At 39.7% G+C, this 18,300-nt stretch overlaps 1 protein-coding gene across 1 annotated transcript in view; it reads right to left on the bottom strand.

Moving 5' to 3' along the window:
- pde3b (phosphodiesterase 3B) overlaps positions 1-13,910 on the bottom strand; it is a 52,224-nt gene extending 38,314 nt beyond the window's left edge. The window contains exon 1 of the mRNA XM_028584163.1: positions 12,866-13,910. Within this exon, the coding sequence (XP_028439964.1) occupies positions 12,866-13,753 (888 nt within the window). The 5' untranslated portion in view covers positions 13,754-13,910. The remainder of the gene's footprint in view (positions 1-12,865) is intronic.
- Positions 13,911-18,300: the final 4,390 nt, after the last annotated feature.

Raw genomic sequence — 18,300 nt, forward strand, 5'->3', positions numbered from 1 at the left:
TGATTAAACTGAACAATGGCGAGCAGATCCAGAGCAACCTTGGCTGGATGGGGGAGATATTACACTGGAGCTCAGAGTCAGAGACTTTCGTCAGACACAAAATCTATCTACAAAATCTCACTTACATTATGTGTGTGTGTGTGTGTGTGTGTGTGTGTGGTGGGGGGGCGTCTGGCATTTGAGTCTGTGTGTGTGTGTGTGCTTGTGTGTTGGGGGAGGGGCGGATGAGGGTTAAAGCAAGAAAGAAAAGGAGACAGTGACAGACTAAAGAAAAAGTGAAGAAAAGGGGGTGGGGATTGGCCGGGAGCAGTTTCTCCAAAAATGCTTATGCTTAAACCTCACCATTACACTTTGAAAGATTTACTTTTACCATAAGTCACTCAGAATAAATTGTGCAGTTATTGGAAATGGCGATCCTGTTGGTTGAAGTTAGGGTTTTCATTGCAGTGACTAATAGTGCTTCTCAGTTTTGCCCTTTTCAGTGGGATCTGCCCTCAGCTGCTAAACACACACAAGCCCTCCTCTGTAGCTGCGGCTGACGTCAACCGTCACTTAGCAACAGCCTTTTGGTGTAAAAGCAGCAGTGCTGACACCGTTTTCAAAAGAGGCGCACAGAGAAAGACAGAAAGAAATTCAGGGAGAAAGAGAGACATAGATTGAAAGATTAAAACGAGGCAGAGAAAAGTAAAGGGAGAAAGTAAGTGAGTACAATTTTGGTGAGATTCCTGTGTAATGTTTAAATGAAATTGCAATGAATGAAGAAAAAAAAAATTATTGTAAGCAGTGCAAAAAAAAAGAAAAACTGGAATCACGCTTGTCTGCCCATCCCATCAAATTATTACATAAAGCTTTCAGAATATTGAAGGAAAAGATGTTATGTAATAAAGTCGTCAGGAGACTATTAACCGTCAGTAAAACCTATGGTATGTACTCACTTAAATACAACTTAATTTTACTACATCCCTCCCCTTGTGCTTTAATTCCCACAGCAACAATTTACGCATGGGCTCACACCATCTATGTCATAGCAGTCTAATTTAACCATACGACCCCTCGACAAAAAACCAACCCAAGCTCTCTCTCCCTACGCTCTCACCCTGTCACTGCAAACTGAGCAAACAGTCAACGCATGCAAGGTTCAACAACCTCATCCTGAACTGAAAAGCTCAGCCACCTGAAATGTTTGCATTGTCGGGTCTCTTGTAGAGTAATCAAAATCCTTTGAAACGAGCTGTGCAGAAAAAAAAAAAACTCTCCGAAACTCCTCAAGCTAAAAAAACTTGATTGTGTTGCAAATAAAAACCAGCAGCATGGGGAACATTTTGTCATTACTTATCTTATCAAAGCCATTTCACATTTAATCATTTTTCCAAGTAGTGAAAACAGGCAAAGTATGGGAGGCTGACGCAATGGTTGCAGAAAAAAAAAAAAAAAAAAAAAGAAGCTCTAATTAACCCAAACTGAGTTGATGGCAGTGTCTCGGCATCCTCTTCTCCAGTCCAACATTCTTGGCCTCAGCGATACACAAACACCGCTACGGATAAGCTTTGTTTATACGCAGTTCAAAACAGAGCATCAAACAAGCCATGACCCCGACATTGTCATAAAAGTATTATAATAATATGAATAATAATAATATGAATAAGAAGAAGAAGAAGAAGAAGAAGAAGAAGAAGAAGAAGAAGAAGAAGAAGGAGAAGAAGAAGAACAACAACAATAATGGCAAAGACATTTATAAACAATATTTGGTGAGCCCTCTTTTGATGTTGACTCTTCAGACACTAAAGTCATTAGGCTTAGCTCTGGTAGACCTATCATGAAAACTAAAGAGCTGCAAGCTAATTGCTGGTGATCATGACGCAAACCGTTTCCAGGGTAACCCGAGTTTTTGGAGTACCCGCTCCAGCATTTCCTCATCTGTTTGCACTCACACCAGCAGGCTGACAATGCAGCCGCTGCATCCTGTTTCACTCTGCAGTCAGCCAAACACACAGTACCTCGCTCGACTTAACCCTTTCTACTTGTCCTGCTGCTGCGATGAAACGTTTAGTGCAGCTATGAAAGCCAGTCCTGACGTTAAAGTTAGTAGAATGAGAATATAATTCACAGAATGCCCATTCCGGATCCAAAAACAACAAACCACATATTAAATCAGTACAATTCCCCAAATAATAAAATGATATAACATTCACAAATGCTGATTCAGCTCTTGACTTGGCATTTATAAAATGTTATCAAAGCTACCTGTGGCATTGATGAGGAGTTGCTAAGCAATGAATTAGGACATCTCGGTCTTCATATCGCAACTGTTACACAAGCTCCTTAAACACACCACTCTCTTCAGTCAGCCCAACAGCCCAGCTTCACATTTCATCAAAGAAAATTTGATTAGAATAATCAGCTCTAAGACACAATAACAACACTTTCACTAAAGGGGGCCATATTTCCATATTTATATAATACCTGGATTATAAATTAAACTGTGGATGCAGCATAAGACTTCATACTTTCAAGCCGTTTTACTTTCACATGGGCTGAGATAACACTGACCATATCAAGATTAAAGTCTCCTTAAAATAAATAAAAAATGAACACACACACATAGCATTTAACTGCAGACAGCATTTAATGGCCTTTATTTCAAGGCAATGCCCTTTTTCCTCTGTCAGCACAGTTCTTAGAAGCTGCAGTCTATTTCAACTAAAGTGATATAAAATGTATAAAAAGAACAAATAAAAAATAAGGTTGAGCTCAAAAGGTTATCGTACTTATCTTAATTAATCTACTTTTTTTTTTAAAGCACAAAATGAATATGAGCAACAATGCAAAATTTGATTGTGGTGTTCTCTTAGGCGTTTATGACATTCCTAGCAACAAGGTTTAATTTGAATTATATATATATATATATATATATATATATATATATATATATATATATATATATATATATATATAAAATATTATTTATTTGAGATATATATATATATATATATCTCAAATAAAAATCATAACCAGCATCCAGCATGTGGAGGATTTACTGTGTACTAGAAAATAAAACTGAATGCTTGTTTCAGCACACACAACTCATCTTGAATTTACCACGTGTTGTTCATACAGTGGTTTAGTTTTGATAACAGGGAACCAAAGGCAAAAGAGCTAGCAGACAGTTTTACTAAACACACAGAGGCTTTCATCTCCACAGACAATAGAGATAAAGAGGCTGAGGATGCAAACAGTAAAAACAGTACACTGGGTACAATAGAATTCGGCCATGATTTTATCTCATTAGATCACTGACAAAAAAAAACAACAACCATATTATTATATTTTCTAAGTCACAAATCTACTATTAGATTTTAAACCAAAAATCTACTATTATATTTAACACTAATTACTTTGTCTGTACTTGTGTGTATAATACTGATGGAGGAGGATTTGTCCAATCAAAGTACACATTACAACTAGTTTAGTACATAGTAAACCACTGTGCTGATCGTGTCAGCATTAAATTGCTGTTCAGCAAAAAAAAAAAAAAAAAAGTCAAATTATAAAATAGGAAAATATATTATTTTGAAATACTTCAATAGCTTTGTAGGATTTCTGGATGAATACGCTGAGTGGTTTCTCCGTGGCAACCTTTTCCTCTTAAAGACTCTTTCTATTGCACACCGTCTGAAGACGGACAATTTCTCCCTTTCTCATCACTGCTGGAGGCAGACACTATATTCTACAGGGCGATTAATAAGACTTGGCATTTTTTTTTTTCTTCTTTGCAATCACCCTGTGGTACGTCACTGGGTTGTGACGTCAATGTTATATCATTCCACATGGCTTTACAGCAAGCGAACGTGACAGCTGAGAGCTGCTCTGCGTTTCATTGCTCTCCCTTCCAACCTTTCTCTCTGCAGCCTGCTTCTCTGTTCTTGCCTGGATGGGGGGGGGGTTAGTTAAGTGTATTATTTACCCCTGCCTGCCCCCGTGGAGTGGTAACCACACAAAAAGAGGGCCTTCTCTCTGAATTGTACGCTGCACTGCCAGCACTGCCTCAAAGGTTTTACTCATGAAGTACAGCTTTTAGATTTCTGCCATTAAAAAAAACATCCAAATGCAATAATCCTTCTTAAAAATATGATCTCCACTTTATCTACTTCATCTCAAAAAAACTAACTGGGTTTCAGAGACACATGCTGACATTCAGGTTGGAGAATAAAATCATCGCTTTGGATTTTGGCTTTGAAATAAATGACTAAGGACGCACATCCAAATACGCAGCAACAATTCGTCAAGATATTTCTCACTTGCAAATTTTGGGTCTCAATTTGTGATCATTGTGACTATTGGACAGTCTCAAAGTGCAAGACACAATTACACGCTTCACTGATGTATTTAGGTCTCCTATTGAAGAAGAATTTAACACAATAGAGGGACACTGTTCATGCAATAAATCTAGGATTTAGTGAGCCTAACCCCTGGCACTTGCAGTCATTCCATGGAGCTTTGATTGTGCAAGAGGTTTTGAGTTACAGTGCCAAAAAAACAAAACAAAACAAAACAACTGAGACTTGAAATTATCAGAGCAAAAATGAACATTGATTAAAGCTGGAACAGGCTCAATCAGACAATTGTTTATAATGCACTGAGTTTTCTGTTTTGATGTGTAAATCGTGTTTGCAGCTTTAGAGGCAGAAACTTTTGTCCCGTTTCATGATTTTTAAATAATGTTAATCTTAACACTGTTTCGATACAGCGTGTATAATAGTAAAGACTCTAAGATGGCAGCAACCATGAAGGACTTTCCTTCCTAGTCAGTCTGACACATTTAAGGATCGCACCTCCAGTGAAGACGAGATGTGCTCAGCTACAGAGACTGTTGCAGAACTACACTACACTGTGTACAAGCAAAGAAGACTGAGAAGTTGACCATTATGAAAAACAGAGCAATCAAAACTCATGTGGCCATAACATGACACGGAAATGAATATTATATGACACTTATTATCATTGTTGTTTGGTTGACGTGTTGTACATGTGGAATAGTACAATTCTAGTTATAATATGCAAACGACAAAGTTTTCATCAAAGGTGATGTTGTCAAAAGATGCTTTAAAGACATGGTGACGGGGTGTAAAAGAAAATACAATCTCATGACCCAGTGTTAGACCACGCTAATGTTAAAAATGATTCTATAAGCTTGTCCTAATAAGTAAGGAGTATTTAAAAAATAACCTATTTGCAAAATATTTGCTTGATTGGTATGTGCAAATCTGTCACAATTATCATCTTGGAGTTAAGAAATATTTCAAGAATGACATAAGAGACTGACTGTAGTATCTGGTGAAATGTGTGCCATCGGTGCGCTGAATTTGAATTAGGTGATCAATGAAGCTGAACAGTGTGTTGGTGATGGTTACTTGTTAGTACCAGTCCATGCCCATTACCTATTAAACTCTATGTTTTTCTGTTTTGTTTTAGGAAAACATTTTAGATGGAACTGTCACAATTTGCATCTGCCTTGCATACTTGTACAGTGAACACTGAAGGTGTTCTTTTCTGTTTGCAGACAAATATTTGGATGCATTTCCTACCTTTTAAAATAGCTGCCGTCTAATTCTTCTAATTTATTGGCACCTAGCTGCCTTTATAGGACACATTACAACCCCCAACAGTTATTATGTAGAATTGTGTGAATTCAGGTGAAAGCCACTTTTTAACGTTCATTTTAAAGACAAAGACTAGAAAAGTAAACAACATTTTTATGGCAATTTGACATGCAGGCCAAGCTAGCAACCCGAATGTCCTAAAAACATTAAAGGTCCCATGGCATTAAAATGTCACTTTGAGATTTTTTAACATTAATATACGACCAGCCTGCCTATGGTCCCCCAGTGGCTAGAAATGGCGATGGATGTAAACCGATCCTGGGTATCCTGCTCTGCCTTTGAGAAAATGAAAGCTCAGATGGGCCGATCTGGAATCTTGCTCCTTATGAGGTCATAAGGAGCAAGGTTACCTCCCCTTTCTCTGCTTTGCCCGCCCAGAGAATTTGGCCCACCCATTTTTGGCATGCATGATTTTTTGCAACACAGAAATAAAAATAGTGAAAACCTGCTCATCAAGGTGTTGCTCTACAGCATCACTAGTAGCCAAAAACTCCTTAGTGTACCTTTAACAAAAATAATAGCAGCGGCATTTGTCGGAACATAAGAGAGATGCTGATCTATACGCGGTTTTATTTTATCGCTTTGTCTACACAGTGCACCCTGTTGTAATGCACAATTAATAACCGTTAATGTTAATTAACATTTGGTGTTGTAATACCAAATAATACCTTTATGTGGCCCTTTCAAGCTTTCTGTGCGCAATTACTTCAGGAGAATGAAGAAATAGTTGTGACAAAACATCAGAAACCTTAATGTCCAAATAAATATTCACACCCTGTTTCCTCAATTTGAACTCAAAGAATGGATTTACAAATTGGAGGGGGAAAAAAATTGGACGGAGGCTACAAACTATTCTCAAATCAAAAAATTTTGTATTTTTATGTGCAAGTATCACTCTGGTATTACAGCTTCTTACACGCACTGTTGCAGCTCTTTAATTCCCTCATAGTACATGACAAATGAAAAGCTGGCCATATAAAACCTCCCGTATTTTGTGGCACTACTCTCGCCCTGCTGCCTCTCAGGCCACGGTGCACATCGTTCCGAAGCAGCACTTTTAGCTTGAATATACCATAATACATGATGGTGTCGACTTGCAAAAAGTTTAAACCCACATTTAATGGAGCATTTGTGAAGAACGCATCGGATGGTTCCTGTTATATGATTTTAAGCACCCAACAGTTTTCCATAGCCATTTTAAAAAGCACAATTTTCCTAATATCTAGTTTATTAGTTTTAAGAATTATTATTTTTACATTTGTGATCCGAACAAAAACATTTTCACTTTCATCTAATTTACACAATGATCTCTCAGCCAGCAGAAAGGGGGGTTGACTGCTTGGTGTGCAAAATGTGTGTCAAGATGAAGAACATGTGTGACATCACCAGTGAACCTTGGGTGACTCTTTTTTGAAGTCTGCCTTTGTGCCTCTTTTTACTGGCCTCTGACGCAGAAACTGTCTCATTAATACGTAGAGAAGTTATATCACAGAGGGGGGTTTCTTATGCTTACATAAGCATGCTGCTTATGCTTAGTTTACAGCTCTCTTCACTGACTATATTTCCCGATTATCAAACCCAGGCAAGGAAAAGGTGATTTGGTCAAAATCTTCTATCTGGATGACCATCCAGATAGATATCTCCATAACAATATATATCACGATATAGCACTTTTTCTCATAATTCAATAAATAAATAGTCTATATTATGGATGTCACGATACCAGACGTTTAGTAGTGGACACCAATAGCAGTGAAATTCCATGATTCTCAATACCCAATTTGATACCAAGGTAAAAAAAATAAAAAAATAAAATAAACAATAAATCCCATGTACTCCTTTATAATGTGTATTTCAGGATAAGGATAACAAAAGGAAAACCCTTGGGGGGGGCTTCAATCTTTTCCACTCCATGAGTTCACCTGGAACTCCTAAACTGCAGGTACCTCAATTTAAGTCTGTTTCTCTCTGCCGTTGTTTTTTCACATAGAAGCGGGCTGGTTAAAGTTAACTTAACTGATATTATGCAAAGGTCCATTGGAACAAGCGCTAATGTTAGCTAATGTCAGCAATCGTTAACGTCAGGCTCTATGTGAAAAACAAAAGGCAGAGAGTAACAGACTTACTTGCGGTTTGGGAGTTCCAGGTGAACTTGTGAAAGCCATTGCTGTAGATGTACGGTAAAGCCAGAGGCTACTGTGGTCAAGCCGTCAGCGTGCACCATGGTGCACAAGGAGGTGAGGCGCTATTCACTGTTCTTCAGAGCTTTTCTTTAAGCTTTCTGTGAGCAATCTCCCTAATAAATCGGGATATCTCTGAATGTGTGTGTGCGCGCGTATGAGATGTTTACTTGTGTCTGACTCCTCGCCCAGTCAGTCTACGGTTTCCTCTTTCTCTGTTCCTCCGACAATGCTTTCCTAGCTTTCTGTTGTTTTGTTTTTTGCCGGCTCAGCCATGACGATAGTGTGAAAAACTCCATCTCTACCTTGTTAGCCGGTTCCTGGATGGGGGCGTGTATGTGTGCAGTGCCGTGAAGCAATTTGTTACATCGCGAGACCTGATATCATGCCGGCCGAAAGTTGCAAGGGTGGTTTTAACGCTCACAGGTGCTAAGGGGGGAGCGAGACGACCACCATTCAACCCAAAAAAGTCATATGACCATTCCAATGACTCCGAAGCTGTTGAGTTAAGGTAAATTAAGCTTAAAAAAAAAGAAAAAAACTGCATACAGTGGGGGAAATAAGTATTTGACCCCTTGCTGATTTTGCAGGTTTGCCCACTTACAAAGAATGCAAAAATCTACAATTGTAATCATATGTACATTCTAACAGTGAAAGACAGAATCCCAAAGAAAATTCCAGAAAATCACATCATATGAATTTATTAAAATTGATAACCATCTGATGAGGAAAAACAAGTATTTGACCCCCTGGACAAACAGCAAGTATTCTGGCTCCTACAAGCCAGTTAGTCTTTCTTTAAGACACAGCCCCAATCCGAACCAATTATCTACATCAAATACACCTGCCTCACCTCGTTACCTGTATAAAAGACACCTGTCAACACCCAAACAACCAGCATCCAACATCACCACCATGGGCAAGACCAAAGAGCTTTCTACGGACATCAGGGACAAGATTGTTGATCTGCACAAGGCTGGGATGGGCTACAAGAGAATCGGAAAGCAACTTGGAGAGAAAAGATCAACTGTCGGTGCAGTTATCAGGAAATGGAAGAAGCACCACACCACCGCCAACCTCCCTCGGTCTGGGCCTCCACACAAGATCTTGCCTCGTGGGGTGTCCCTGATCGTGCGAACGTGAGGAATCATCCCAAAACCACAAGGGGGAACTGATGAATCAACTGAAGGCAGCTGGGACCACAGTTACAAAAGAAACGGTTGGTAACACACTAAGCCGTCATGGATTGAAATCCTGCAGCGCACGCAAGGTCCCCTTCTCAAGAAGAAACATGTACAGGCCCGCATGAAGTTCACCATTCACCACCTGGACGACTCAGAAGAGGCCTGGAAGAAGGTGATGTGGTCAGATGAGACCAAAATAGAACTTTTTGGCCTCAACTCAACTCGTCGTGTTTGGAGGGCAAAGAACACAGAGTACAACCCAAAGAACACCATCCCCACCGTCAAGCATGGTGGTGGCAACATCATGCTTTGGGGGTGCTTTTCAGCCAAGGGGACGGGACAACTCCATCGTATTGAGGGGAGGATGGGCGGGGGCCATGTATCGTGGAATTCTGGACCGACATCTCCTTCCCTCAGTGAGAGAGCTGAAGATGGTTCGAGGATGGGTGTTTCAGCACGACAACGACCCTAAGCACACCACCAAAGCAACAAAAGAGTGGCTGAAGAAGAAGCACATCAAGGTTCTGGAGTGGCCTAGCCAGTCTCCAGACCTGAATCCGATTGAAAATCTTTGGAGGGAGCTTAAAATTGAGTTGCCAGGCGACAACCTCGGAACCTGAATGATTTGGAGGCTGTCTGCAGGGAGGAGGGGCCAACATCCCTGCCGAAATGTGCACAAACCTTGTCACCAACTATAAAAACCGTTTGACATCTGTGCTGGCCAATAATGGCTTTTCTACAAAATATTAACATGCTGTTTGTCCAGGGGGTCAAATACTTGTTTTTCCTCATCAGATGGTTATCAATTTTAATAAATTCATATGATGTGATTTTCTGGAATTTTCTTTGGGATTCTGTCTTTCACTGTTAGAATGTACATATGATTAAAATTGTAGATTTTTGCATTCTTTGTAAGTGGGCAAACCTGCAAAATCAGCAAGGGGTCAAATACTTATTTCCCCCACTGTAGTTCCCCTTTAAATTATCTAATGAACCGTGTATCCAATCTACTTCACACCTGGTTTCTTGGGTACCCAATGAATTTCGCAGTTTGGACAGCATTGGATATTAGATATTAATAAACTGTGAATTAAACTAAACGACCGCACAGTAAAGGTTGAGGAAATAAGGTTGGGAAAAAAAAGCACTGCCATAACGCTCTCTCTTCTGTGTCAACCCTTCACAATAAAAGTCCAGCTTAAATTCACTCAGAGCATTTCGCTAAGAGAAATCTCAATAAAAATGGATTTTTGCCGACACTAGATATCAAACAAAAGCCAGACACTATATCGTATTAAGTTGCTGTGAGCTGTAAATTCACCGCTTTTAAGTACACAGCAGAACATAACGTCATCTCGGAGCTGACTGGGCAAAGAGAGCAGTCTTATTCATTTAATGGTCGACTAGAACACTTTTAGGCGTAAACGCTTCCCCTGTCAGGTCCGGAAGAAGAGAGGCGGCCAAATCCCTTTTAAAAGGACGGCGTTATGATGACGCAGGTGATAACATATGCTTGCAATTTAGACTTTTTCCTCAATAAGGATTGCAATGCTTATCAGATATTTAGCTAATAATATGGTGCGACTTTACAATAAATGACCTCTTAATCACCACTTTTGCACAAGGTTTTGTTGGTTTTTTTACACATCTTACTCATTTCTGTCTACAATTTACATTTATGCAATTGTACGCAGTATAAAATAGGTCTGACATCTGGTAGGTGATGTGGGGCAGCGAAATAACAAAGCAACTGAACCGGAAGATTAACATAGCAAATACAATAAAAAAAAAAATATTACATTTGAAAAACATGGTCTTTTACTCAAGACATTAGTCAGTTTCACATTTTGGAGCCCCCAGTCCCTGTGTCTATGTACTACGTAAAAACTAAAGTACTACAAGGGATGTCAATGGAGTCTAATATAAATGTGGAATGGGATTACCCTTATTAGGAATTTTAGCTGAGCCCCCCCACCCCCATCACAAAAATTACTAAAGATATTACAGCCTACATATTAATGTTTTGTATATGTTCAGTAAAATAAAGTACATTCTGGGATCTAATATGTCTGTATATCATAGGATAAAGCAAAAGGTATATGGTGTTCATACAGGTTCTTGAATGATCCAACCTGTTTTTCATTTTTAGTTTTCACGCATTGTTTAAGGCCTAACTCAATGTGACTGTTAATCTGCTAATAGCCTAAAACACAATGAAGTGGAAAAACAACTCCTGGAAATAGCACAACTGAGACAAACTGGATATAGCCTCCATTTTCAGTTTTCTAAATCATTTCTTACAGAGCTTGAAGGACACAAAAACAATGCGTGTGAGCTGATGGCTTGGCATCCACTAAAGAACTGCATTATTGTTTTTAAATACACTGTTTAAAGATAATAATACTGACAATAATGTTGGCATTTAGCTACAAATAAATTAAGGAAACAGCTTGCATCAGCTTTTTTACCCACAAAATATTGTATGCAACAGGATAGTCTTCATTTAGAATGGACATCACTCGATATAGGTGTGTTCGTTTACAAAACTAATGCAAAGCAGAAAAGAGGATCACTCTGTGGTGGAACGGTTATGTAAACAGACTGATTTTATATAGCGTGTGCAGGCTTGTGTATACAAGCAAACAAACAAAAAGAAGAAACACACGCTGAATGTGGACTGTAGACAGTGTATAAAGCCTGCGTGTGCTCACCATCATGTTGTTTTGTAGACCGCTACGGTCAGATGGGACTTTAGGCCACATCACTTGCTATGCTGCTGGTTGTGTTGTTATTATGACATGCTGATGGACACTCACATGTCTTTGATAATCTGGTATATAAACTTTTAAATAAATGAGCTCCACAAAAAATGTATATGTAGCTAGACATCAAGGATAACATGTTGTATGCAACATGAGGTTCAAATACTTTATTTTGGAGACTTCTATGCACTAATTTATGATGGATTAGCTTGTCTGCTGGCATCTTAACAAGCACGCTTTTTGATGCACTGAAAATATTTACTACAATGTTGTCAAATTGCTTACCAATATCATGTGCCACCTTTTTTAGTCCAAACGCACACATGCCTCAAACATTTTGCTATGAGTGCATGAAGTTAGTTGTGTGGATTGTTGATACATTATACGTTAGATTGCTACATTTTGCGTGCCAGATGACACCTTCACAAAAGTGGTGCTTTTAACAAGATTAGGCTTTGGTTTGGTTTAGATAATAACATTTTGAGGGGGATTCGAATTATGGGCAGTCATTATTTTAAAAGACATGTTTATTACAGCAACAACAAACTAGTTAACAAAAAAAAATGACTTAAACTATGGACCTTTGGCAGTGTGTGTGTGTGTGTGTGTGTGTGTGTGTGTGTGTGTGTATGTGGGGGGGGGGTCTTTTGAACCACCTGAACCCCCGTCTACGGGCCTGCAAGTAGATTGCACACAATGGCATGCTGAATGTTAATTAGAAGTATTTATAGGCATTTATAAACACATGTAATAAAACTGCAAAAAACAATGTTAGATTGCCAACTATCTGGATTAGTCTAATAACCAAGTTAAGTCATTCCCAATACAACCCTCTCTTTTACCTGAAAACTTTACAGCTAATGTACTTTGCCTATCTGATAATTTGGTTACCCTGATTTTGTTCTGTGAGGGAATGTTTTATTTTCTTGGATTTGTTTTGTGGCCTTTTCGTGACAAAAGATTGGGTGTTTTCCTCCTCTAGTGCACATGTGTACTCGGGGCAGCTGTAGATGATCAGTGGGCCTATTTCTTTTTTTTTAACAATAATAACAAACGTGATCCTGCAGGGGAAGACCTACCTGTTCTCTGGATATACAGGGTAACGAAGGTCTGCGAGGCATTTTACAGCTGCCATAATAGCTGGTCGACGTTTCCCCCAGTGAAACACAACTGGACCTTCTCCTAGGTCTGATCACAGGGACCTTTTCCTCCGCGGTGGAAATCCCACTCGGTGCTTCCCTCGACGGGTAGTAACGGTCAAAACAGAGCCCCAACAGAGAGCCCGAAACCCCCGCAAAGCAGGCAAAGAGAGGTCTCAGCAGTGCAGGAAGACCGCTCAAACTTGTGAAAGAAACAAGCCACACAACGCTGGCAAAAAACAGTATGAGAACACTGTGTTTGAGTTTCAGAGTGGGGATCAGGGTGAGCAGACCCACACATCCCAACACGAATAACAACCTGCCCACCATTTGCATCTGGTGTTGGTCCTCTCCCCATTGCAAAAACCGCAAAACCAAAAAATCCCCGAGGTAACACGATGCTGGCAGTGACACGAGCCAACATTTACTGCTCTCCTTCTTTTTCCTCCTCAGGTAAAATGTTAGAAAGAAGAAAGCACATCCTACGCTGAATAAAGGACTGATGGACTGGGAGAAGCCCGACAAAAAAGTCCGCAAATCCCAAAGCGAGTCACTTTGCAAGCTCCTAGAAATGAGGAAAGAAACTGCGAAGACTACAAACGCGCCGACGTAGAGGGCATAGACCTTTAACCATTTTGAATTGTCTTCGTTGTAAAACCTAACGTTACACACGTTAAACAAAAATCCCCTCTGATGGTCCTGTTTGAGAGGGGTGACGCAGCTCTTCACATAGCCGTTCCTGAAGCCCTCTGAGCTGTTTACACTTCCAGCTCCGTCGTGGTGCCTTGTTTTACTGTGCAAAACCTCTCCTTCCTCCCGTGCAGCCATGGCTCGACTGCGGCTCCTCGTATCCACGCAAAAGTCCCCCTCTTCTAATATTCACGCCGTATTAACGCTGAACTACATGACAGCAAATGCACTCCACGGTCACTCAAACGTGCTCCAGCACTTGGACTAAAGAAAGAAGGTGAGATGTTGTTTTTACAGAAAAGGGGCTCTCTGTCGCCGCCTAGAGGCCACAACTTGGACCTCAGGGCTTTGTAATATGTGGAGCGCTGAACAAATCCTAAACTGCATCATTAATATATTATAAATCAGTGTACACTGAGACTGCAGTTAATGACCAAACTGTTAAAAAGTTCCCATTTAAAGAATTAAGAAAATATCACTGAAACTGACGGTCACATTTCCATAACCCTTCTAACGTTACCCAATCACACAATTTGCTCCTATATCGTATGTTTAATTGTTTCAGGTATACATTCCTTGTGTGGTAGGGTCTTTAAATTATTAAAAAATTTAAATATGTCGTGTTTTATATATCTTATTTCATCTGTACACAATTTGAATATAATTGTGTTTAAAATGGAGCCAAGTGAATTGAGCCAACTAAGTTTGTTAAAATTTGGGATACTTCTCATGTTTTTCTCGCGTATTGATTAAATTTAGCTTGGCCATAGTCTATCGCTAATTAACTGTACAATTAAATAGTAATATTTTACCATCATAAAATTAAAAGCCTTTTGTTTTTGTTTTTCTTTTGTCGCCACTGCGTGTCGCTGCATCATGTTGCTCTGGGATCGTTTGCTTCGCCTGCTTTCAGTGCCTTGAGCTTGGCAGGATGATTGTCGATTAAACTGATCAGAATAACACCAAACGTGTTATAAAACCTATTTGACAGCACCGTAACCGGCTTTAACTGTCGAGTGGTGGCTAGATATCAAAATAAATATATCGTTTAACATATTTTTGCGAGATAAATAATGGACAGTCAAACCCATTGTTCATGGCTAACAAAAAAGAAGCTCCACTGGATGCCTTAGCTAGCTAAATACGATCAATACGATGCCTTCCACAAACCTAAGCTAGCTTGTTGACATCCAGAACATTCTGTTAGCAGCATAATACACTAACAAGACTTGATTGGCTGAATTGAAGATAAGTATTTATTCATGAGAGCTGCCATCTTAAACAAACAAGTTCTTACCCTAAAGCCAAAACCCCTTACTTAATTGGTCCAGTTATTTGTATGTTGTTCAGTCATATCAACAAACTCCACAATAGACTACAATCATTCTTATAATGATTAACACCTCCATGCAAGTGTTTACACTATGCCCATCCCTCACCTTCTCTTCACTTCCAGAATTGACTACTGCAACAGCATCCTCAATGGTTCACCTGTAAAAGCCTTAAATAATCTCCAATACATCCAAAACAAATCACAACACAACAACAGAAGACAAACTGTAACGTATAATGTCTTTATATACTAATCTTAGAGCTGCTACAGACAGCTGATGGACTTTTTTCACAGCATAAATTTGGACATGTCACAGTTGGACATGATATTAACGATGACTACATAGCATTTAGTTTTGCCAATTCTAGAACAATAGTTTTAATACAAAGCATACTGTTAAATAGAAGCATGTGTAGCCATTATTCTTTGGCAGCAAGGCTCTGTAATGTAATGTGGCAGTGGAGCAGGTCTGTGAGGTAGGAAGGAGCCTGGTTATGGGGGGCTTTGTGGGTGAGGAGGAGGACTATAAACTGGATGCATTGGGAAACAGGGAGCCAGTGGAGGTTCTGAAGGACAGGAGTGATGTGGTCACGGGAAATGGTATGGGTGAGGTCAAGACGGGCAGCAGAGTTTTGGATGTATTGGAGTTTATTTAAGGCTTTTACAGGTGAACCATTGAGGATGCTGTTGCAGTAGTCAATTCTGGAAGTGAAGAGAAGGTGAGGGATGGGCGTAGTGTAAACACTTGCATGGAGGTGTTAATCAGTATAAGAATGATTGTAGTCTATTGTGGTGTTTGCAGCCATAAAATACTGTACAATTTATAGTGTTAAATTTGTTTGCAAAACTCACAGAAACTATACTTTTTCCTAAAGACACCAATACCAACAATTAATTTTACCTGCTAATGAATATTGTTTGTGTCATGACAGCCTGATGTAGCTTATGCCTCTGTGCCATAGAACTCCATGGTCCTCAAAAAACAATTACACACATTATACAAAACATATCCTTTCGTTATGATGAACATGGCCAGTGTAGTTTGTTCTTGCACAGGCAATACTTAAATTACTTGTTGGTTTTGGTCTTTTAATGGTATTGGTTGACAGCAATAATAAAATAAAATAATTAGACGTAATAACTTATAACCTTTCATATTAAAAATATAATCAAGTCAAAACATTGTTTCTGTTTTATCAGGTTTGCCGTAAAAACTCACTTTCAATTATGGAAGGGAAATATTCAATTTATATTTATGCTGTTTGCTAAGGGGCCTTTGGTCATGGGTTGTTACATTGCTGTATATGGTAAATAAAGAGTGGAATGTAGTGACTGAATCAAAGATTTTCACTTTAAGACAATTTATTCAGTTTCTGTGTATCCACTGTATCACCAAGGCTAAACTTCCACTGGAGGGTGCTGCATACCATTAATATTGACAGTAATTCAATTTTAGTTCAGCAGTGTTGGGATTTTCTTTACATACTTTTTAAATTATGTGTTTGTGTTTGTGATTTAGGGGTCAAGTCTGAAGAAGAATGTAGCAGATAGACCTTATGAACCAATAAACTTTGAAGTGGAAGTTTTCCGATACTGAATTCTTGGTAACATGATTATGTCCAACATTGTATTTACTAGATGTACAGCGTTTTGGAAACTGTTGAAATTTTGTCTCTTCCTTAAAATGTTTACAATGCATTGCAATGATCACTATTCATTGGTCATTTTTTATATTAAATGCCAGTAAAGTCATTATTGCAGTTCAGTTTTTCAAAAACCAACATTTTCCAAGCTGTTTATTAGGGTCATAGTTGCATTGGCAACAGGCTGGACATACAGTGGGGGAAATAAGTATTTGACCCCTTGCTGATTTTGCAGGTTTGCCCACTTACAAAGAATGCAAAAATCTACAATTGTAATCATATGTACATTCTAACAGGGAAAGACAGAATCCCAAAGAAAATTCCAGAAAATCACATCATATGAATTTATTAAAATTGATAACCATCTGATGAGGAAAAACAAGTATTTGACCCCCTGGACAAACAGCAAGTATTCTGGCTCCTACAAGCCAGTTAGTCTTTCTTTAAGACACAGCCCCAATCCGAACCAATTATCTACATCAAATACACCTGCCTCACCTCGATACCTGTATGAAAGACACCTGTCAACACCCAAACAACCAGCAGCCACCATGGGCAAGACCAAAGAGCTTTCTACGGACATCAGGGACAAGATTGTTGATCTGCACAAGGCTGGGATGGGCTACAAGAGAATCGGAAAGCAACTTGGAGAGAAAAGATCAACTGTCGGTGCAGTTATCAGGAAATGTAAGAAGCACCACACCACCGCCAACCTCCCTCGGTCTGGGCCTCCACACAAGATCTTGCCTCGTGGGGTGTCCCTGATCATGCGAACGTGTGAGGAATCATCCCAAAACCACAAGGGGGGGAACTGATGAATCAACTGAAGGCAGCTGGGACCACAATTACAAAAAGAAACGGTTGGTAACACACTACGCCGTCATGGATTGAAATCCTGCAGCGCCGCAAAGGTCCCCCTGCTCAAGAAGAAACATGTACAGGCCCGCATGAAGTTCGCCATTCACCACCTGGACGACTCAGAAGAGGCCTGGAAGAAGGTGATGTGGTCAGATGAGACCAAAATAGAACTTTTTGGCCTCAACTCAACTTGTCATGTTTGGAGGGCAAAGAACACCGAGTACAACCCAAAAGAACACCATCCCCACCGTCAAGCATGGTGGTGGCAACATCATGCTTTGGGGGTGCTTTTCAGCCAAGGGGACGGGACAACTCCATCGTATTGAGGGGAGGATGGACGGTGCCATGTATCGTGGAATTCTGGACCGACATCTCCTTCCCTCAGTGAGAGAGCTGAAGATGGGTCGAGGATGGGTGTTTCAGCATGACAACGACCCTAAGCACACCGCCAAAGCAACAAAAGAGTGGCTGAAGAAGAAGCACATCAAGGTTCTGGAGTGGCCTAGCCAGTCTCCAGACCTGAATCCGATTTAAAATCTTTGGAGGGAGCTTAAAATTCGAGTTGCCAGGTGACAACCTCGGAACCTGAATGATTTGGAGGCTGTCTGCAGGGAGGAGTGGGCCAACATCCCTGCCGAAATGTGCACAAACCTTGTCACCAACTATAAAAACCGTTTGACATCTGTGCTGGCCAATAATGGCTTTTCTACAAAATATTAACATGCTGTTTGTCCAGGGGGTCAAATACTTGTTTTTCCTCATCAGATGGTTATCAATTTTAATAAATTCATATGATATGATTTTCTGGAATTTTCTTTGGGATTCTGTCTTTCACTGTTAGAATGTACATA

This window comes from Perca flavescens, chromosome 1 (genome assembly GCF_004354835.1).
Source record: "Perca flavescens isolate YP-PL-M2 chromosome 1, PFLA_1.0, whole genome shotgun sequence".
In the NCBI taxonomy this organism is placed as follows: domain Eukaryota; kingdom Metazoa; phylum Chordata; class Actinopteri; order Perciformes; family Percidae; genus Perca; species Perca flavescens.